This window comes from Mirounga leonina, unplaced genomic scaffold (assembly GCF_011800145.1).
Source record: "Mirounga leonina isolate KUSES-001 unplaced genomic scaffold, KU_Mleo_1.0 Mir_165, whole genome shotgun sequence".
NCBI lineage: Eukaryota > Metazoa > Chordata > Mammalia > Carnivora > Phocidae > Mirounga > Mirounga leonina.
In genome coordinates this window covers 13430430-13454745 of record NW_023270415.1, presented here as the reverse complement: position 1 = coordinate 13454745, position 24316 = coordinate 13430430, and the positions used below count along the sequence as shown (strand labels likewise).

Sequence of the window (24316 nt, the reverse complement as noted above, 5' to 3'; positions counted from 1 at the left end):
AGTCCCCTCCCACTTACAGGCTAAAAGTTAGAAAAACAGTGGACCTCCTTTTGCGCTAAACTGGCTCAAAGCTGTTGGGGTTTGAGGAGGGAGGTGGAGACCAGGAGATAACTCTATCAAAAAACATTTGAACGTTTTGAATGTTCAAAACCGTTCCCAGGTTCTGCCCCTGCTGCTGTGGGTACCACCACGCTTTGATGTAGGTGAGAGCTGAGCCCAACTCTTCGTGCTTCGATCCTGGTTCTGCCACTTAAAGACCTCAGGCAAGGCATTGATCTCTCTAGATTTTAGGTTTGTCATCTATAAAATGTGGTGTCAAAACAGTACTACCTCATAGGTTTATGGTAGAAATTAAACAGTATGTGAAAAGTGCCTGGGGCATCGTCAGTGTAAATCAAATATTTGTAACAGCATAAATCAAATATTTATAATATTTATGGTAGAAATATCCTAAAACCACCTGTTACAACAAAAGAGTCACACTGTAAGTTTGGATGAAGAGTTAATGAATAGAAAAAGTGACCAATTGGCCAGGGGAAGACGACTTAAGCCCAGAAATGAGGAAAAAAAAAAAAAGAAGAAGAAGAAAGAACGCTGCCAGGCTCTCCTCCAGGGTGTGGAAAGTAAGCTTCTTTAAACCCTTAACAAACGCCTGGGTCCTTAAGGGAGTCAAATATTTTGTAAATAGCCTGCGGGGCCCAAGGCTCCAGCTCTTCCCAAGTAAAACACTCCAGCACGGTAAGCCCTTTAAGGATCGGGGTTGGCTGAACATTGATCAATGCCGTGTGTTGATTGTAATGATGAGGCCGCAGTGATTTACAAGAAATGATTCCAGAAATTGATTTTAGAGACATTACAAAACTCCAGAACAGGGCTTCAGCATATGGCTCATTCTGCCAGACTTCCCCAGCAGAACTGAGGAAAATGCTGAGCTGTATTAAAATGGTGGCATAAATATTACTTTAAGTTTGATTAAAATTTAAACAAGTTGTAATGAACAGATACAACGGCTCTTTTAGACATTATTGACTGCATTTAAGAGATCAAACAGCCGAGTGAGAAAAAATGACTTCCAGGCATTCTCAAAAAATTAGTATTTTAACTGAAGTTCTTTGAACTAATATTCATAGAATATTTATGTAACTGGGACAACTTAACATTCTAAACAATGACATTTCCTCAAAGCATTGCTGTAACAGGAGGAATGTATAATACATACCCTATTAGAATTTCATGAATGGCTGATACAGGGTAACTTTTGATCTAAAAATCTGATGATCCTTTAAAGAGCGGTCTTCTATGTGATTATTATTACAACTCATTAATTCAGCCTATGAAGCACATAACCCAAGTTCTATGCACATACCATTTTTTTTATAATTGTTGTTAGAGGCAATATAATTATCTTTTTTTCATTAAGGTTTTTTTTTTTAGAGCAGTTTTAAGCTCATAGAAAAATTGAAGGAAAGATACAGAGATTTCCCACATATCCCTGCCCCCGTTATCAGCCTTCTCCTCCTTCCACCCAATGGTACATTTGTTACAACTGATGAACCTACATTGACACATAATAATCTAATTAGGTGTATAGTGGTATCTCATTGTTGTTTTAATGTGCATTTCTCTGATGAATATGATGGGGAGCATCTTTTCATATGTTTATTTGCCATCTATATGTCTTTCTTGGTGTTTATTCAGGTTTTTGGCCCATTTTTTAATCGGATTGTTCATTTTCTTATTGTTGAGTTTGAGGATTTCTTTGTATATTTTGGATAATAGTCCTCTATCAGGTGTATCTTTGCAAATATTTTCTCCCGGTCTGTGACTTTTCTTCTTATTCTCTTGACACGGTCTTTTGCAGAGCAGAAGTCTTTAATTTTAACCTAGTCTAGCTTATCAATTATTTCTTTCATAGATTATGCCTTTGGTGGTGTGTCTAAAAAAATCCTCGCCATAACCCAGGTCACACAGGTTTTTTTCCTATGTTATCTTACAGGATTTCTATAGTTTTGAATTTTATACTTAGGTCTGTGATCCATTATGAAGTAATTTTTGTGAAGAGTATAAGGTCTGTATCTAGATTCAGTCTTTGGCACGTGGATGTCCAGTTCTAGAACAATTTGTTGAAAAGACTCTCACGGCTCCATTGTATTGCCTTTCCTTTGTCAAGGATCAGTTGAATATATATAATTGACTTTTGAGACATAGAAATACAAGCGGTAGACCCAAATAGAGGGCTGATGCTGATTTGCCAGTCCAGTGCCCATCACCTCAATATTACCCTGTATTATTTCCACTTTGGGTATGACTGGGGATTGTATGTAACCAAGAAAAAAAAGCAGTTAAGCACCCAGATGCAAGCTAAAGGAAGCATCTTGACATTACATTACAGGATATTCCAAATATATATATATTTTGCTTATTATGGTAGATATTCTGATCTACTGCCACGTCTCATTCAGGACTGAGGACTTATTCTCCAGTTGCTGGGGGGGGGGGGGCGGTTGTCAGCAGAAAGTTGGCAGATAACAGTACCCTCTCAGGCTTCAGGCTCAAGAGAGCTATTTGCCCAAACTCACAACCATTTTCCAGGGCAGCTGGTACCCAGTGACTGAACAATATGGGAATACGAAAGTCCAACCCCCTGGCCCCAGTCAGGGAAAAATCTGAAGGGTCATCTCGGCCTCACAACACCTGAGGCTTTCTTTGGAAATGACTGAACCCCAGCTTAGCTTCTCCTGCTGGCAAACTTTCTTCCACAGCTTCACTTTCACAGGAGCACTCCCTAATAAACCTCCAACCTGCTAATCTCTGTCAGAATCTGCTCCTCAAGAACTCAACCTGCAACAATTAGTAATTGAAGTTTGCACTGAACAACCATCTTTACAGAGAACTAAGAACGGAGGTAATAGGGCTAAAACTCAGGGTTTGGTAACTAGGTTGTGATACAAGGTGTGGGATTGACCAAAAATGGTTCTAAATTCTCACTGCCTGAGCAGTGAGCTCCCACCCCCTTCTCCCTGTGGGAGGTGTTGTATTACCTATGTGTGGGGACCGTCATATCCCAGGGCCCCAAATTATCTAGGGTTTGAGCAGCAGGTAATCTGAGACAGCTCCTATAAATAGCTAAAACCCCAAACCAGATGGCCTAGCACAAAAGTGGTTTAATTATTCCCCTGATGAAGCTGCTGTCTCACATCTACCCTACGTAAGGCAGAACAGCAGAGAGAGCAAGTTCTCTTCACTGGAACATAGGACCTCGCCCGCCCTGTGATCTCCCACATGTCTAGCAGACACTCGAAGCTCTTCAAGCCTCTCAGAGGGTACACAGAAGGAAGAGCAGGGGCTTCTCTTCTTTCACTGACACTGGCCTTGCTTCGCTTTCCCTTTCTCCACAAGTCTGTGCCTTCACCCCGTCAGCAGGGTTGTAGAGTTTATCTTGAATCCCCATGGCTGACAAATGGAGACGTCTATGGGATCTTCTTTATACAACAAGTGTAAGCATGAAGGCATGAATTCAGCTTAGTACCAATTATGACTTTTTTGAAAGGTCAAAGGGTTTTAATGGCTACTCTGTGGATAAAAACGATCCCAGCCGTGAACACAGATCACTGGGAGAGCCAGTAGAGGGGGTGTGTTGGGGGGGTTGGGAGGTGGGCTGAATGTCTCCAAAGTGTGAGAGAGGATAGCCTAGTGTGAGAAGTCGCCAGGGGCTGGCTAGATCTGACTGCCCTATGTGAAGTGAAAGCACCACCTGTCTGCAGGACCCCGAGGGATTCCTCACAGTTGCCAGGACTACGGCTAGATGGTCCAGGGAGCACATATCCTAGATGGAGGAACTACACCCAAGCTCAGCTTCTTCTGGGATCATTGGCTTCCTTCTCCTAGCAGGAGAGAATGCACCTTCCTCAGGTTTCCCAAATCTTCAGGGACTAGGCAGGCAGAATTCCCAGAAAAAGCTATAATCCTGAGGTACCTGGATGGTTCAGTCAGTTAAGCATCTGCCTTCGGCTCAGGTCATGATCCCGGCATCCTGGGATCGAGCTCCTTGCTCAGTGGGGAGTCTGCTTCTCCCTCCCTCTGCTGCTCTCCCTGCTCATGCTCTCTCTCACTCTCACTCTCTCTCTGTCAAGTAAATAAATAAAATCTTAAAAAAAAAAAAAGCTGTATTCCAATCCAGATAGCCTGACTCCAGACTGGCCTGATACTTTCCCACAGTCAAGGGAGCTTATATAAGGGAAGAGTAGTAAAGTAAAGCATCTCACTGCTTTGTGAGATGATGGGAGGAAGTACCTTCTCTCCACTCTGACCCTGACCTCATGCATCTCCTCTTCTTCCAGAAGTCATTCCTTAACCAGAACTACAGGACATTGTGTAAATCATCCCAGGTCCTGGTACAAGGAAAGCCCGAGATGGGTGCCACCTTGCCCACAAAAGATCATCTAGTATTTCTTGCAAAAAATATCTTACAAGCTTATGTATAGCTTTACCTTTTAAAACGCGTTCACGTGCATTAACTCAGTAAGACCCACATCAGCCTGATGAAGTTGGCAAGGGACATATTACATAATCCACACATTCTCAGAAAGAAAAATTGGAACACAGGATTGGATCAAGGACATTTTCCTTCTTGATATATGAAAAAAATAAGTCTTATAAATACACAGAGCTTGAATCACAGCTACTTACACATGTAATGAATTATCTTTTTAAAAAAGGATAAAAGTAAATGAAGCTTGTGCTACCACAGAAGATCCTGGAATTATGGTCAGCATAGTTATAGGGCATGAAATAAACCTTGCAGCTGGCTCTACAACTTTTGATAAAAGCTGTAAGGAGAGAGAGGCCAGACGTTCAGAGACTCGGATGAGAGGAGTTTGGAGAAAAGGAGCTAAAGTTGAGAGAAAGTGATTGATAGTGAAGGACAGACCAGTCTATGATTGGTATGGTTGAGGCAAGGCAGGACGCTCCATGTAGTCTAGAAATGCAAAACAACTTCAAGAATGTTCCTCCAATATACTGCCTGACGTAGCCCCCAGGATAACGTGGCCTTAGTGGAAGAGTGAGCACTTCCTCCTCTTCAGAGATGCCTGCTTTATTTCTCCTACCCTTGAAACAGGACACCATTTCAATACAATAAGATCCATTCAATAAACACACTTATCAGAGGCCCACATGCTGCTAGATATTTGTTGGAGGCCAAATATGAATAAGCCCTAGTTTATTCTGTGAAACAGACCCATCAATAAGTCATCACACTAGAGTAAGATGAGTAATGGAAATGGGTCTCCTACTTTTGCACTTCGAAGAGCGTGACTAACAGCTGCTGATCTGAGAATTAGCAAATATTTTGCTTTCTACACATACCTGCCTCTATTGGTGGGGGGTCCACCCCACTGAGTCAATCTTCCTACAAAATTAAGAAGGCACATGAGTTTTATTCTTCCGGAACTGTGCCTTTACCTTGTACTATAATAATGTTGTCACCAGGAAGCTACGCAGGATTGTCCCTCTGAGTTTGTTACTTTTCATAGAATTACTGGTTTTTAAACGTAGAGGGGATCCCCAGAGACTGACTACCCCAACCTCCACACTGCACAAAATCCCCTTCCCCAAAGTCCTGACAACCAGTCATATGAACAGGGAGTAGAGTTTTGTCCGCTTCCTTTGTTGGCGCTGAAGTGATTTACTTTAGTACAAACACTTCAAGCACAGCGCATTCTGGGGAGTGAGGATCCACAGGATGCATTTCCTCAGCACAAAACTGCTTCTAGAAACCCCGGAAGGCCCCCATGCCACCCCTATATGGGACAACTCATAGAGCAGATGTTTTCTAGTTTTAATTTTTGTGAACTCTCAGATGGATTAGGCTAAACATGTCTGAACTTTATTCATAATTGCTACGGTAGGTAATTTGTGCCTGTGGTAACAGTAATTGGAGCTGTTAATGAAAATGAAGACTAATTAAAAAAAAAATTCTAACTCAGGCTGAAGTGAAAATATGGAGGATTCACAGGTGAACTGTATCTAAGTTTTCCTTCGCTATTCCCGAGGACAAATATTACTTTGGTTGAAATAAGAAAAAAGTGCATTTTCACACAGGCTTGTACTTTGGTTGTGCATTTGTTGAACATACCTGCAGCCCTTCAATAGCCAGTTTGAGGATTGAAGGGGTCAGTTTGGAGGCTTGTTTGAAGGAAAAATTACTCCAGTCTATAATTAAAATGAAGCCATTTATCTGAAGCTCTGGATCTTCGATAAGGACTTCTAGGGACAGCAGGATGGCACGGAGGATGTCGGTGAAGGAGTTCCTGTAGCCAAAGCAGAAAGGAGAGGCTGGGTGTGAATATTAGCAGGTAATACGTGTGTGGAGGGAAGGGTGCCTCATGCCACTGCTCCGTGAACCTGACCTGCAGGGTAACACGGGTGTCCTGTACCCAAAGTGACCACAATATATTTTCTAAACAGGAACAATGCTTCAAGAGTCACAAGATAGAGGCCTCCCTTTGATCCGACTGTATCATCACCCGAAACTTTACAGGGCATCTCTCTGTAGTGTTTCCATTGGCTTCTGTACTCCGCTTCTGGCACAAAGCTGAAATCCATCCCTTACTTCTCTCTCTCCCTCACAGAGCTCTGTTAACTTCGAGGGCAGGGAGTGGGCCATAATCACAGCTGTGTCCTCAGCACCTAGCTCCTCAGTGAATCATTGCTCAACAAATGAGGGGAGACCTCAATCAGAGGCATTTATTTTGATTAAACCCCGTATTCCTTTCGTATGCTTAAAATCTTGCTAAAAGTATAAAAACATCCATGCGATTGATGCTATTTTTTTAGCTTCAGTTCTTGGATAGAGAAAAATAAAGCAGGAAGAATGGCTTGTTTTCATTGAAGGTTTGCAGAGTGTGATTCAGGAGGGAAATGGCTTTGAGTACATCAGTAACTATGACAACAGGCAGACCTGAATATAAACGAGAGTGACAGTTCTCCAGTGTGGTATGTGTTCCTCCATGTCATATATCCCTATTCATCAGATGATTTTTGTGTTAAATAATTCTCAGATATGAAGAAATGATGGCATTTTCATTCTGCTAATTCTCCCAACAAATTATCTGAGCTATAAATCTAAAATCTTAGAGGATCTCTAAATTCAGTGTATTTTTTGGTAAGTAGGAAAATATAAGCTTGGATGGCAAGTAATGGCAAAATTCATTACCTCCTTTGGGTTTAATATTAAAATCAGAAGGCATCTCCTCTGTGAAATAAGTGTGAAATGATCAGGTTCAGGGGCGCCTGGGTGGCTCAGTGGGTTAAGCGTCTGCCTTGGGCTTAGGTCATGATCCCAGGGTCCTGGGATCCAGCCCTGCGTCGGGCTCCCTGCTCAGCGGGGAGTCTGCTTCTCCCTACCCCTCTGCCTGCTGCTTCCCCTGCTTGAGCTCTCTCTCTATCTCTCTGTCAAATAAATAAATTAAAAATCTTTAAAAAAATAAAAATAAATGATCAGATTCTCGGGCATTTCAACCTGGTTCAAACTCTAACCAATTCCAATGATTCCAGATTAGAAATCAGGAACTTTGTGATCGAACAGTAAATCAATAAGAATTTACTGAATGTCTATTATAAGCTCAGCATTGTGTTCTATACTTAAGGTTATAAAATAGTATGTTCTATTTCTATTTTCAGAGAGCCCTTGATTTAGTTGGGGTGGGCTAGGAAATTAGCAACATGAGTTGAAAAGGATCAATAAAATCTGAGTAGTCAGGGAGGAGATTATGGAGGGATGAAAGCTTGGGATAAATCTTAAAGGATGGGTTGGATTTCGATGGATAATTGGGAGAAGGGGGAGTAAGACATTTCAGGAAAGATGAATGACAACAATTGAAAAATAAAGATGTACTGCTTCTGTACAGTTCTCTTTAGTAAAATTTTTTTTCTTTATATCAAGCTAAAATTTTCCTCCCCCAAATCTACTTAATGGGTGTAGTTTTGCTACAAAAGAAAAACCTCAGTTCTTCCCATGTCACATATCTTCAACTATGTAAACATGGTGATCATGATGCCCTATATAATCTCTAGATTAAAAAAATATTAGTAACTTTAACCATTTCTCATAGGAAATGGTTTTTAATACTCTTCTCATCATTACTGTTTTCTTTCAGATGTGTTTTCTTTTAACTTTAAGAGATATCAAATTCCTGGGGTGCCTGGGTGGCTCAGTCGGTTAAGCAACTGCCTTTGGCTCAGGTCATGATCTCAGGGTCCTGGGATCGAGCCCCGCATCGGGCTCCCTGCTCGGCGGGAGGCCTGCTTCTTCCTCTCCCACTCCCCCTGTTTGTGTTCCCTCTCTCGCTGTCTCTCTCTCTCTCTGTCAAATACATAAATAAAATCTTTTAAAAAAGAGAGAGAGAGAGAGATCAAATTCCGATTAATATACGATAGCTTTTCATTAGGATTTTGTTTTTGTTTTTGCATTCACATCAAACATAAAGACCAAAGTCTTTTTCAGACATACAGCTTTGTATTGGGAAGAAACATTAAGTGGAGCATGAGACTAAAGATAATGAAAACATGGAAAGGCCTAATAGTAAACTGGAAATGGCCATTAGGGAATTAGAAAGTCTGACCATAGATAAGCTTTCTTAGGAAGAGCACACACATGGAGAAAATCAGGACTAAAAGGCTAAGCCCTAGGTAGAGCTTATTTATAGTATTGAGTCAAAGGAAGAAGAAAGAAATGATAAGAGGATCAAGATAGCATTGGGTTAAAAAAAGAGAAAGTGTTTCAAGAAATAAGGGTATGATAGATTGCAAATGTTACTACTTGTTCTTTTGCCTTTGGACGTTGCCATGGTAAAAACATGCTACATCTAGCATGCTGGACTGAAGAGAAGGTTGAGGAACACAAATCAGTGACTCCCCAGCCAGCTAGCAGATCTTCCTGAGAAGCAGAGCCACCCTGCTGAAGTAAGGCTAGATAAACTCAAGCTGTCTCACAGATGCATGAGCAATAATAAATGATTATTTTTTTAAGCCTCTGAGTTTGAGGATGATTTTTTACACAGCAATAGCTATCCAATATCAGAGGGTAAGTTAACCAAGTCAATGCAACAGCGTAAATTAGAACTAGCACCTCTTCTCATCACTTATCCACTTGTACCACTCCCAAGAAAAGATATGGAACTCTGTCTAGAAATGTGGAAAACATTTTATGTATTTTCAACACCAAAACCTTACGGCAAGATAGGCATTGTCAGTGAATGAAGTTATTTTATTCATGGGATGATCTCAGGAGAAAAGCGAAAGGATTCTGGACTTCATTATAGTTCCCAAATGTTCAAATGCTTCACTTTTCCAGAGGAACTGGATGAGCAGGAAAAAGTTGAATGGAATGGGTTTCAAGTCATCAGCTTTAACCCCTGTTGAAGAGTACAATCTCACCTCATACCTTAGTTATGATCATTATCTTGAATTCCTTACTTCCTGGCTTCCTCATATGGATTTCCTCATCTTTTTATTCATTCCTCCCTACAACACTTTTGACTTGTGAAATCCTCCCAGGTTTTTACAATTTAAAAATACCTCTCACACCAAATATTTTATGCACATACTCTGCCCTCAAGGAGGTTGGAGCATAAATCTCCACTCCTTAAGTGTGAGTTGAGCATAGTGACTTCCTTCCAAAGACTACAGAATGGAAAGGGAAAAAAAGTAAGTTTACCCTGGAAAAAACTGACAAACACTACCTCAGGCAGGTGATTTGGGCCAACATCAACAGAGATAACTTGTGTTGATAGTATCGTCCCTTGATAGGGTAATGAAAATGGCACTTTACCTCTATGATCTTCCTCCCAAAAGAATATAACCCCAGGTTAATCAAGAGGAAAACATTAGACAGATTTCAGTTGAGGAACATTCTATGAAATGCCTGACCAACATGCCTCAAAATTGTCAAATTCATTAAAAAGCAAGGAAAGTCTGAGAAACTATGACAGACAAGAGGAGCCTAAGAAGACATGAAGATTAAATGTAATGTGGTATCTTGTGCGATCCTGGGACAGAAGAAAGATATCAGGTAGAAACTAAGGAAACCTGAATAAATTATGGACTTAGTAAATTAAAATGTATCAATATTGGTTTATTAGTTGTAATAAATACACTATACTAATATAAGATGTTAATAATGGGGGAACTGGATGCAGGGAATAGGGTAGCCCTCTGTGCTATCTTCATAATAATTATGTAAATCTAAAATTGCTCTAAATAAAAAAGTCTTTTTAAGTGCTTAGTAGAGTTTGTAATCTGTCGTGCTAAGTTTCCATGAATCTTCTATCAAGGTTTCTAAGTAAACCAAAGTGGTCATGAACAATTCAGCTATTATAAGTAAATTATAGAAATGAGAGCAGAAGAAGACATTTCCAGAATTTGTTCATTCTACTAACTTATTTAGATTTATATGTTGTTTAATAACTCACAGAAAAAAATTTATTTTCTGTACTGTCTACAATTACAATTCCATCAGAGTATTTTATCACTTGTATCAAAAGGAAAAGATGAAAAATGGACATTTAGAGTTTTTGACACTTTCTCTATAATTTGCATAGCATTTATATAGTCAGTTATGGACTGTATCAGTTTTTGATTGATAATTAAAAGCACAAATGTGGGGGCGCCTGGGTGGCTCAGTCGTTAAGCGTCTGCCTTCGGCTCAGGTCATGATCCCGGGGTCCTGGGATCGAGCCCCGCATCGGGCTCCCTGCTCCGCGGGAAGCCTGCTTCTCCCTCTCCCACTTCCCCTGCTTGTGTTCCCTCTCTCGCTGTGTCTCTCTCTGTCAAATAAATAAATAAAATCTTTTAAAAATAAATAAATAAATAAAAGCACAAATGTGATAATATATATGAAAGCACTATATGAACTACAAATTGCCAACAAAATGTAAATAACTGTATTATTCAACAGCTAGTAGAAAACTTCAACTTCCTCCCCCCTCCCCCAAGGATAATACATTTAAATTCATTAGGGCTTATTCATGGTTTATCTAAGGGTTTTCATCATTATACTATAAGCACTTAGAGATTATAAATAGTGGCTCATTTTTAGGTTCTATTGTTTTTATGAGCGGAGAACCCAATATTGTTATCTGAGGCTTAAAAATTTAGCAACAGCATAATATAAATGAGATGCAAAATAGTGGAAAATAGTAAGCCCTTTACCAATGAGAAGATATTTGAGCTTCAAGAAGTGACTCCTTTGTGCTTTAAATTTTTAGTATAGATTCTAGAACCTAGATCCTAGACTCCTATAAGAAAAAAAGATGTGATATGTGATCAGATAACCATGTAGAGATACGATGGGGTTGCCAGTGAAACTGTTTCTTAAAAGGAGCAGTGAGAAGCCTCTTAGTCACTCTGAAGTCACAGTGCATATTCTTATTCTAATTTTTCTGCTGCAGCAAGAAGTCTTTTAATATCAGCAGTTAAAACTTTTAGGCCGGCTCTATCTCAAAACCTCTTAACTTCATGCTCAATATCATCAAGTGTTTACAGTTTTTTTCTTGGGAATTTTTAAAAGTCCTCCTTAAGCCACAAAATGCTTTTGCAAGTAGTTTGCTGCCAAATATCTATGTTTTATTTACAGATGCAGAAACATTGCATCTGAGTACACTTCTTTATCTCTTCATCCCATTGAAGATTCTTTCAAAGCTAATTATTAAAATAATCATGGCATGGTTCTCATAGTTACCGACTATGCTTTGCCCCTTATCTGATAATGATGTCCAAGTCAAGGTGGAGAGGAACATGTGCTCCCTCTGTATCTCCTCTGATGCATTTTGGCCTCTGGATAGGGGAAGAACCCTATTTTGGTAAAGTGGCAAAAGGGCTTGTACTCCAGGGCTTGACATCCTGGCTCTACCCCCCCACCAAATAGGGACCACTCATAGAAGCCTGAAGTTCAGTAAAGGCTAATTTTCTGCTCCTCCCTGTAGAGGGTTGTTGTGAGAATTATGCAAAACGATGTGTGAAGAAGCTTTGTGAATTGGAAAGCACATCCCAACAGGAGGCAGTATTCATACTTGCATGAATTATAAAGATAACCTTCTTGGTCATACTGCTTGCATGGTGGTGATGGTAGCAGGACATTAAATGTACAAAATTCATTTGTGTTCTATCCAGGGGAACCTATTTTCTCCTCTTCTAGGGCTGAGGGTTTTCAAAATATGGTCTGAGATGGGAATTCTGGTGATATATTTTCCTAAATGGGTTCTAATAATTCCTTTATGAATCAAGGTTTAGCTGGACAGTCTCTGTGTGTCCTTGTGCATTGAAACAAATGAATCTGTATTTCTCCATGTGGTAATCAAGGAAAAGTAAGAAAAAACAACTATGTTTTGAAAATATTAGTTGCAAGGAAGATGCTAACAAAAATGGTTAACTTTGGGCACCTGAGTGGCTCAGTCAGTTAAGAATCTGCCTTCTGCTCAGGTCATGATCCCAGGGTCCTGGGATGAAGCTCCCCATTGGGATCCCTGCCCAGTGGGGAGTTTCCTTCACTCTCTCCCTCTGCCCCTCCCCCTTGTTTGTCCTCTCACTCTCTCAAAACAAATAAATAAAATCTTTTAAAAAAATGTTTAACTTTGCTGTAGTAGACTTAATATTTGCAAGAGCTTAATATTACATTTATTTTCCTGAATGTTATCTAGAAAGTAAATTAGACAATTACTTTTCTCAGCAGGGATGATCACTCAGAGAACAGTGGCCTGGATTTAATTCTGCCTTACATGACTTGATGAGATTCATCCTTTCAAGAGTAGAGAGAAAGGGAGAAAAGGAAAAAGAGATCAGGGAAGAAAGGAGAAAGAAAGAATGAATGAAAAAGGAAAGAGAGAGCACCTTGCAATTAATTTTTTATCTCTATTAATTTCATCCTATTCCTGTCAGGGAAGAAAACTTTTGGATTTGTGTTAACATAAGAATACAATTCCTTGTAACACCAGAATAATGAGTTGTCTCTTGGTTTATTATTAGCAGTAATATGGGAATATCTGGTTCTCAAAGTCTCAGCATCAGATACAAGGAATAATGTATTCAATACCATTCAAATGTAACATATGAGGCCCAGTTCCTGTGTGGAGTTTTAGATAAGGGGCAAGCTACAGCAAATCATCTGCTTTCTGAATTTTTAGTTCCGTTCAGGTCACAGACTCTCAACTTAAATGGAATGTATCTTATAAAAACAAGTACAGTCATTTCTAATGTTTGTCTATCTCTACAAGCATGACAACAATATATGGAAAGAGTATGGGGCACTCATCCTTGGCTCAAATCCACCTCCTACCCAATCATTTGCTTATAAAGGACAGAACACAAAAGGGTAATGATCTTGTCTAAGAACAGGGCCCTTATTTAGAACTAGTATAGAGAAAATAAAGGTGAAAATGGTGAAATCAGTGTTTTGTCACTCAAGGAAAGCTGGAAGATAAGAGGTCATACTTCTGTAGGCCAATCCTGACAGGCCTATCCATCTCCCGATTACATACACAAGAATGTAAAGTTTTCATACCCACCATTCAAAATGACATTGAAACTAAAGCTCTCAAATTCCAATTTGCTAGTGTTCTTCCTTGTTTGTTTCTGTAGCAAAGAAGATTATAAATCGTGTGTGTGTGTGTGTATACACACAATAACTCAAAATTTAGAGTTAGTTCCCCTAGAAGTTGTCTTCCATCCCATTCAGTTATTTTTCGCTTAAATGAAGAAATGACTTGAATAGATAAAACCTGTATTTTCATTGCATTTGATCCAAGTGCTTCTAAATTCTCCCCAAAATTGAAGAGAACGAAATTAAGACCACATGCAACTATCTGCTCACTTAAATAGACAGTGCAATTTCTTTTTTTTTTTAAGATTTTATTTATATATTTGAGAGGGGGAGGGAGGAACAGAGAGAGACAGAGTCTTAAGCAGACTCTGAGCTCAGTGCTGAGCACAGAGCCCGACATAGGGCTCGATCTCACAACCCTGAGATTATGATCTGAGCTGAAATCAAGAGTTGGATGCTTAACTGGCTGAGCCACCCAGGCACCCCCAGTTAAAGCAATGCAAATTTTTATCATTCAATTTCTTCTTTTAAATTTTTTGGAGTACCTGGAACTGGATAAGGAGTAAAGAGGCATTTATTCAAAGATTTAACAAAGTTCTACTTTATGGGAAACACATAAGATAAAAGGATTTTTTTCCCTTTTCTGCTAGTAGATGGAAACTGGTAGGGGATATTTAAAAATATGTATAGGTGGGAGGCCACCTGGGTGGCTCACTCGTTAAGCATCTGCCTTTGGCTCAGGTCCTGGGATCAAACCCCGCTTCAGGCTCCCTGCTCTGTGGAAAGCCTGCTTATCCCTCTGCCCACTCCCCCTGCTTGTGTTCCCTCTCTGGCTATCTTTCTCTCTGTCAAATAAATAAAAATCTTAAAAAAATATGTATAGGGGAGGCATATGAAGCATAATCATTAAAAGCAATAAGATTTGGAGTTAGGCAGACTCTGATACAAATCCTGGCTGTTCTATGTGAGCTTAGTAAGTTATTTATCTCTCTGTGGTTTAATTTTCTCATCTGCAAAAGGAGGATCACAGCACTTACCCCACTGGTAATGGTAAAGTAAGATAACATATAAAAAAGCCACTGCAGAGCAACTGGCTTATGACAATCCGTAGAAGGTGCTAATGGTCACGATGGTTTTCATTATTACGTAGTGAGTATCATAACAGGTAGAAAGTAATAGGGGTTGCAAAGTGATTGAGGATAATGAGAAAGAGAGATCACTTATGGCTGTAGAGGTTTGGGACATCGCCGACTGGGCTGTGAAGGATGGGAAGGTTTGGACACTGGACATAGAAGGGAAAGGGGGGAAGGAGCCATATAAACCATAGTAAGATTTGAAAGCACAGAGACTACGTATTGGGAGCAATGGCATGTTTGCCTATGCCATGGAAAAAAGTGAAAAGAATGCAGAAATATGGTCATAAGTGGGGTTGTGACTTGTCTTCATTCTGCTTGATGGGAGAACCACTGAGTGTTTAGGCAGAGGGGGGAGGCAGTAGCAGTTATGCTTTAGGAAGATTTGGACTGACATCTGGGAGATTGGAATCACACGGCCCAATTAGGAGGAGGTGACTACAAGACATTAGGTAAGAGCTGAACGGTATTGACAGAGATGTGAGAAGAACTATGGATGACAGAACCCAGGACTTAGTTACAGATTAGATGGAGGTGTCAAGAGAGGAAGGACAGAGCTACTAATTAAGACAAAAGGAACTCTGCCAAGTAAGAAGCGAGTCAGAGATGCTGTAGTTGTATCTTACAAAGGATCTTACGTAGAAAGAATCAGAACCCAGGACAACGACACACAGTGTTGATGTTAGTATTAATGCGATTTGACATCAGGGCTGTCAAGAGGGTGCCTAGAAGTGCATGGTCGTGTGGGGTCTGTATTCCTGCCACACAAGTGATGAAATCCCTCCTTAAATTGATGCCATATCTGCAGGCAAGAGTATCTCCTGTCCTATTCATAAGAGACCACTTGCCTCTGTAGCCTAGACTATGAGCTTCACCAGAGCTGGGAACATATTATTTGTCTTTGAATCCCTGGCAATCACCAGTACCTGCACATACTGGATACTCAACAAATCATGCTTAGTGAAGAAAAAAAGGCCGGTGTGCTAAACAAACCTATTGGATGCCCTGAAACAGTGAAAATGGACAAAACTCACTTTGGGAGCACCAGTGGGTAAATTTTCCTCCTCTTCAATGTCCCTTATGCTCATTGCTAAGGGTAGCAGTGTGCCCTTAAGCACCTTTGCCGTTATGGCTCATATTTATAGAATAATGTGCTACTGAGCACCATGTATCCAAGAGGAGGAAAGGAAACTAGGCTTGAAGATGTGATTTTGGCTTAGGAAAGAGCCATGCATGCATTCACATAAAGTTAGTAATGTCATTAATTAAGACTAAGAAAATGACAGTCTAGAAGAGTTAATAATAAATGCTAGATGGGAATGTTTCTAGATAGGAAGTCTGGTATATCATGAGATTCTTAGCCCACTGGGAAAGAACTGGTCCCTACATAACACTTTAAGACAGCCTGAAATGCAAGTGAGGAAAGGGTTTATTTCATCCAGCTCTCTAGATGGGGATTGATCCAAGGTCTATAGGGAGCCACAGAAGAAGAATTCAAAACCACTCCAATGGAAGTGAGTTATGAGCATTCCATCCATTACTAAATGACTATGAAAAATTAATTTCATGCTTGTCTCTTCTGGTAACTCCCCTGGCTGAGGAGCTTCAGGAAAGTAAAAACTAGGAAGAGTCTCAAGAATGCAAAAAAGTACCTGATATTAAATACTAGGCACAGAGCTAAGATCGTATCAGCCTAACTGAGGTCACAGACAGCAAGATCTCCCTTGATGTGAGCAAATTAATGTGGATGGTCACATTACTCTTACGTCCAATGGAATTCAAGTGACATTTGTAGGGGTTCATAGTGATGTACTAGTCACTAATTGAAATAGAATATTCTTTCCCATAGTCTGTCTGGCTCTTATAACAATAGCATCACTTTTCGGATAAGAAATTGGACAGTAAGATGAGAAGGTATCTTAGGAAAACATCCATCCCATAATACTACATTGCTCCTGAGCATCTCCACTTTGGTGATATGCTGCTGTCACTCTTGCAATCAAGAGGTTCCTTTCCAAAATCATAAACCCTGATAATAGTGTGCAAGGCAACTTGGATTAAATAGTCCATTAGAAAAACAACTCTAGAGGCGCCTGGGTGGCTCAGTTGGTTAAGCGACTGCCTTCAGCTCAGGTCATGATCCCAGGGTCCTGGGATCGAGTCCCGCATCGGGCTCCCTGCTTGGCAGGGAGCCTGCTTCTCCCTCTCCCACTCCCCCTGCTTGTGTTCCCTCTCTCGCTGTCTCTGTCAAATAAATAAATTAAATCTTTAAAAAAAAAAAAGAAAGAAAGAAAAACAACTCTATAGATGTTGCATTTTATGGAAAGCACACCTGTGACTTCAGTTGGAAGTATGCAATATCTCATAATTTTAATTAATGCAGAAAATTGCCTACTCCAATGAAAACTCCAAATCTCTGTGCTTAATAAAGAGGTTAACAATATCTTAAAACTGAGAATTCCCAAGGCTCTAAAATTAGTTGTCTGTAACTAGGAGTCTCAACCCTGAAAAATATGGATAATTCACATCAGAAGATTCAATAGGGACTGATTGAATTTAGAGAGTCTGCAATCTGAGAGTCTGCAATCTGATTGAAGTTTTCAAAGTTGGTTTATCCTTTCCCCTTTTTAAAATTCTAGCCTCCTTAATCATAAGCTACTGAAACAGCAGCAAGCAATCAAATTCATGAAAGATTAAAAGGAGAGAGCCACAGGAAATCATTATGTAACAGAAAGGAAAATCTTATTTTCAGAGATAGTGTATTTTTATATATTTATTATCTACCCTGACAGAAATGCAACTTGTTGGCTGATTTTCAGGTAGACATTCTTCTACTTGGCTACCAACCTTCAACTATTTTATCTTCCTTAAGACACTTTAAGGTTATTGGGTTCTTGGAGAAAGAAGGATATAAGATTGCTTTGCCCTCATAGCTTCAAGGCCCAGAGAGACCCTTAACACTGTCTATACTTTTCTGAGTTTGAGCACAGTAAGGCAAGCCCAATGGGAAGAATTTGGGGTCTTGATCAACTCCCATAATGCTTAGTGATGGTTCACAAATCACAATAATGATAAGAGGATTGAGCATGCTTCTGAAACCAGGATAAATATATTCCCATGGCCCAGAGAGAAAAAGCTTTTTGCAAATCCCACCTATACTTCTTCCACAGCTGGACATGTGCTTAACTTCAGCAGGAAAAAAAAAATTCCCTTTGGAGGTTTCAGATGAAAGCTGCAGCCTGGAGTCCTGTGACGATAATAGTTAATTGGCAGGACCAGACGTGTCAAAATAGAGATGTGGGAGTTTCTAGAATTCTCCTAGAAGAAGATCCACATGCATACCCACCCAGCCCCACCCAGCCCAAATCAGGCAGGTCGTGGACACTAAAGAATGGTATGCCCTCTCCCTACACTCTATAAACCAGTGGGCTGGGAGCTCCAATGGACCCACTTCCTGAGGCTCAGCCAGAACCCCTTATTTTCACCCTACATAATTCTAGAAATCAGAAGCAAAACAAAAGGTAACATTTAATATGTTTATAAAAGAATAAACAAGCTCATGATAGCTGATTTAACAATACAATACAAAATAAAACAAAGAAAGAAACCTCCAAAGAACTGGTTGACTTCTCCTACCTGAGAGAGAGTGTGCCTGGAGCTGATTTTGCCCTTCAAGGTGACTTTATGCAAGGAAGCTCTGGGGAATTATTTTATGGAGGTGGTTAAAGACAACATTCGTTTCTTTTACTTAATTACATCACAGATTATCACTTGGCAATTCTCTAAGCAATTAAAGCCAGTGGTTATTATATTATTGCTGCCACTTAGTAGCTACACCACAGGAGATACTGTAAAACATCAACATACATTTATCTTCAGCATAGGTCCAAAATATCCTACTCTGAATAGCAGAACAGAATTTGGAAAACGCGTTACATATGCATATAGACACATAACTTGTGTATTTAAATATTCACACCAAGAGAAAATACAACATTTTAGGACTTGGGATTTTGCTTCTCCTTGTTGTAGGAGGATTTCAGTGCCTAAATTTAGTCTAAGAAAATCTCAGAGATTGTAAGGGATCACTTAGAAAGATCAGCAGTTTAATTTCCAAGAGGAAAAAATTTTAATGGTCAGGCTCTGGAAACTTCTATTTCAAGTTTTCCCCTCTCCTTTAAACCTTGCCTGCTATAAACTGATGGGTTATTATCCATCCCTTTTCTATTAACCAAGGGACAAGGAGGGTTTTCCTCGTTCTGGTTCATACAGAATATTCCCAGAAGGAGGTGCTGGAACTTCCTGTCTCCTTGATCCACATTCAGGAATTGGGGATGGTAGTTAGGCAGCTACATAATTCTCTGGATCCTGAGGCAACCTATAAGTATTGCAAATAATTGCTGACTGCAGCAAGCCAGAGTACTTAGGGAAGTACTTGGAGGGAGAGTAGATTGAGGGAGGTTGATTCTTCCCGAATGTTACAATTCAAACAGAATAAGGCAACTGACATCTAGCAGGAATCTTTGTGATTACATGGTGATCCCCAACTGAAGGTAGGATCACTTCCTTTCCATTTGGGGGACATCTGGTAATGTGTGTAATCCGGTAAAGGGTGGATGGTTTCCATAGTATTGGACACTGCCACCAGCATTTACTGGACAGAGGCCAATAATGCTAAAAATCCTGCAATGTGTAGTACAGTCCCAGAATAAGATCCCATCCCAAATGCTTGCAATTTTTTTTAATCTTAAATAATGAAGTTCAGATCTAGAGAATCTCAGTGAAACCACATCAGCAGTTAGCTGCACAGCAGCAACAAGGTACCTGACTCCTGGGTCCAGCGTGCCTGCCATATCTCTGAGACTCGCAGAACAAAGGAAGAAATACTAACTCAAATGGGAGGCTGGGCAACATAGCAAGAATATTTCTTGCTGTTTCTCTACTCTGTTTTCTTCCTCTGTGCCTAGACTATTCTTTCCTTCCCTTCACCAGGCCAACTCTTTCTTCATTCTTTAAGTCCTGAGTCAGATGTCATTTTCTTAGGGAGACTTTCCTACCACAGCAAGTAGCAGATTATAAACGAGGACTCCCACCTTGAACAAACTTTCATCAGGCTCTTCTGAACTGTTTTCAACTAGGCCTTGTGCTTGGTACACATCATTGGCCTACAGAGTCCAATGTTAGTAAATAACCCTGCTAAGCCAGTTTATTGAGAATCTCTCCAGCCTTGATATCTAATCAAATTCCTCTCTGCACCACCCATCCTTGACACCTAACCAAGTTCCTCTTAGGAATGTTCCATCCACTCCCTCACCATGCCTGTCAGCTGTAAATGTCTACTTGTCCCTGTTGTGTTTAGAGTTCAAACTCTCTCTCTTCTATTGCAATAGTCTTGAATAAAGTCTTACTTGTTATTGTTAAGTTCCAGTGAATAATCTTTCTCTTATAGTAGTAATAAATATATTTCAAATAGATGAATTCCTGAGATGAGCGGTCTAGATAGGTGTCCCCACATGGGAAAGAAGCCTGGTGGATGAGGTAAAGGAATCCAGGGTGACTGCAATGAAGACTGGGCTGTTCCTTTAATAATCTGATCCTGCGGAGCTCTCCCCTGCTCCTGGTCCCAGAGATTGGTCCTGGGGAAGACTATCCCATCCATTTGTGCAATGAGCTTTCTGCTCAGCCAGGGAAGCCCATTATGCCAACCTATGGGATAGGAAAATGTAGAAGCTTGGAGAATATCCTTTGGGGTATTCAATTTACAAAAGAGACAATCTGGTAGCTGGGGGTTACATGCATGAGATTATAGGATACTACCAAGTAGAACAGACGCTTTTGGTTATTACTCCATACCGAACAGACACATTCATTTCTGTTGATTTATGCATTCTTCACGGACACATTTGTCATTATTGAAAACTGAAGAAATGTGTTAGGAAAGTCAACTCTAGTATTTATTACTTATTATTTAAGCAAGCAGCCACAAATTCTTCAAGAATCAGTGGGAGAGCTTCTGTTTGTTAGTCTTCCCCAGATACTATGCAGTAACAGCTCACATATTCTTTAATTAGCCTAATGTGAAGTTGTTGAGAAGAAAAAGTCTTACTTTTCTTCCCCCCAAGCTAATCTTGAAACTTAACAAAACAGAAACTTCTCAATTTCTACGACTCTGGTAACTTGGACAGAGTCATCTCAGTGTGGCACAGAACTTACTAGTTTACAGGCCAAAGACACAGTTTTGGTCCAGCCGATTTTCATTTTGGTTAATCTCAGAAGAAAGGAATGGAGCTGCCGTTTAAGGCTCACCTAGTGTGTACCAGCTGCCACATGCCATTTGCCACAATTGCACATACACCATCTGTAAGTTGCAGAAACCATGGCTTGATGAGGTCACTGATAGCCACGCAGCAAAGTGAGGAGCAGAGATTAGAACCCAGGTGTCCAATGGCAGAGTTCACGGTCGGTTCTCAAGGAGTCATGAGCAGGGTATGTGGATCTGACTCCAATACTCCCTTCAAAAATAGGTTTTGACACCCAAACTCTCTTCACATATAAGGTAAAGAGAAAAGTCTGTTTGTAGCTGCCTGAAGCTGGCCCCCAAGCCCACACTTCTCCAGATCCCCACTTGTCCCTGTCATATTTGGAGTCGGGTTCAAATTCTCTCTCCTGTCCTTCCCACTCTGCAATGGAAACTTCAAAGGATTGAGAGCTGTTTACATTCTGTGATTGACTGACAGATGATTCTGCTTTAAATGCATGCGCTCAAAATGCTTGTTCAACCAGGTTTTTAAAAATTTTGTCTCCGAGTGTGGGATGCTTCCCACAGGTAAAGGATTTCCAGGGTAGGGATGGAGAAAGAAGGTTTCCAGTATCACCTACACCCCAAATAAAACTGTATTTTTTTTAAAAGGTGATTACAAAGCATCTGCTCTCCATTCCCACCCAGCAACTAGGAAGGCCTGTTAAAGCAGTGAGAAACTTGCGCTTTCTATCTGAAAACCATGATTAAGTGGTCCCTTTCTGGACTTGTCCTCCAGATCTCAACACACAGTTCCCTGCCCACCCCTGTACAAGTCTGCTCCTTCCCCAACTCCCTCCCAGCCTGCCTAGAATGGCTTTCCAGAGTTGTAAGTGATTTTGAGGGCTGAGATGTGTATCATCTTCAGTGCTCATAACAGGACAGTGCTCATAACTAGTACTAGGCAAGCTAAAAGAATAAGGGAGGTTCAGATTCAGCTCTAGAGATAGGGTACAACAGCTCACAACCCAAATGCCTATAATGTCCAAGCAGGACTTGTGAATGAAAGAAGCAGGTTGGGGGACGCAGACCCATTGGCCACGTTGTGACGATGGGGAAACCACCAGTTGACATGAAGAACAACTAGAAATTGAGATTTCTAATGTGAATCTCTCAATGTTTAAATATTGACAAACAGGTCTGCCTCTACCATTAGTGAAGCCTGGGATAAGAGTACAAATGGAGGTCCGGATACCCTATGTCTAAATATTTAAAGGTTAGAAACCAAGTCAACAAATTGTTGGGGCGCCTGGATGGCTCAGTAAGTTAAGTGTCTGCCTTCAGCTCAGGTCATGATCTCAGGGTCCTGGGATCAGCTGGCAGGTGTCAGGCTCCCTGCCTAGCAGAGAGTCTGCTTCTCTCACTCCCACTGCCTCTCCAACCCCCACCCCCCACCCCTGCTCATGCTCTCTCTCTCTCTCTCAAATAAATAAATAAAATCTTAAAAAAAAAAATAAACCAAGTCAACAAATTGTCAAATAAAATATGTTGCCCCTACTCTAACAATGACCTGGAAGGCCAGGTTCTAATTAGAATTCTTGGGATCTTTAGAATTCCATGCCCAATTGTAGTACCACTGAGAAAGCCAGCTCCAGTGCCTGAGTATACCCACTCTCTGCTTTTTTCACCCTTGGATCCATCTGATGTAGGTGGGGCCTTGCATGCGAAGAGATGGACAACCCAGTTCCTATACCTGAGCTCTGGCCATATTCTCTACAGTCAGTGTCTCTTGGTTATGTCTTAAGCCTGGAGGTGCACATTTGCACACTCTGGGGGGAAGCCAAATCTGGAGAAGATATTCACACAGACCTTGGAAGTGGGTTTGGGACCATTTGGGCAAGGAGCTCTGGGCTGCTGGATTCCAGAGCACAGTCTAGTAGGAGAGGGTATAGACTCCAGTTGGGCACTTTTTCTGGCCCTACAGACTTCTGACCCTCTTAGAAAGGAACACAGCTTTAGGAAAGGAGGAATTTCCTCTAAAATATGAGATCTAGACCAGGAGCCCTTTTCTGCCAAGTTCTAAGGACAGTACTATGGCCAGATTACTAAAAAATATGAAGAACACTGAGTGAACCATGCAAACACTTGTGGACAACCAGTTTTACTATTGGTCTAGACAAAACATTGAGTTGTAAACAAGGAAACCAGGTTTTGCCATAGGCGAAGTGTATATACTTAAATAAATTCTGTAACTTCTTCGAGACTCAAGTTGACCCTAGTAAAATGAAATGCCTTTTACAATGGATCCAGAGCTCTTATATCTAAATTGACTATAGAAGTCTTTTCTAGCATCATTAAACAGATATACATCTTTATATTATAGAGATAAGCAATCTCTTCCTCTTCAATTTTTTAACAGATGCCAACTTTACAGGGTCTATAAACTTGATCATATGCCACAGACATAATAAAGTTACAAGAACTTAATATTCTTTCTAGTGTGGTTGGTAACTTAGTCCTTTAAATGATGAGTACTTGATTTTAAAATAATCGTCATAATAAACCATTATCAGCAAATGAAAATTTTTCTTAAAGCAAAGTTTAAGAGCCATTTCCGTTGTATCAACAAGATGACTTTGAGCAAAAAGAAAACTGTTTAAAAATATGCTTATAATAAAGACTGTAAATAAGGACTTAAACTTTTAAATAATAATAATAATAATAATACTATAAATTTCCAAGGCTGCTTGAGAAAATACTTAGATAACATACACACAACTTTAACAAAAAGCCAATAGATGAGAATAGGCAAAATCTGGAATACCAGCACCACTAAATTCTGGTGAGGTTGTGGAACAGCAGGAACTCTCACTCATTGCTGTTGGGAATGCAAAATGCTATAGCCACTTTGGAAGACAGTTTGGTGGTCTCTTTCTTTTTTTTTTTTTTTAAGATTTTATTTATTTATTTGAGAGAGAGAGAGAGACAGAGATAGCGAGCGGGAAGGAGAGGGAGAAGCATGTGGGACTCAGTCCCAGGGCCCTGGAATCATGACCTGAGCCGAAGGCAGATGCTTAACTGACTGAGCCACCCAGGCACCCTGTTGGTCTCTTTCAAAACTAAACGTACTCTTATCATATGATCCAGCAATCATGCTCCTTAGTGTTTGCCCAAGGAGTTGAAAACTTATGAAATCTACACACAGATGTGGAAAGCAGCTTCATTTATAATTGCCAAAACTTGGAAGCAGCCAAGATGCCCTTCAATAGATGAACGGCTAAATAAACTGTTGTACTTCAAAACAATGGGATGTTTCACTTATTTTTATGTGGGAAAGAAGCCAATCTG

The 24316-nt window shown here is 40.3% G+C and overlaps 1 protein-coding gene across 1 annotated transcript in view; it reads right to left on the bottom strand.

Moving 5' to 3' along the window:
- CLVS1 (clavesin 1) overlaps positions 1-24316 on the bottom strand; it is a 164409-nt gene that overhangs the window by 84092 nt on the left and 56001 nt on the right. The window contains exon 2 of the mRNA XM_035011221.1: positions 6137-6311. Coding sequence (XP_034867112.1) covers positions 6137-6311 — 175 coding nt within the window. The remainder of the gene's footprint in view (positions 1-6136; positions 6312-24316) is intronic.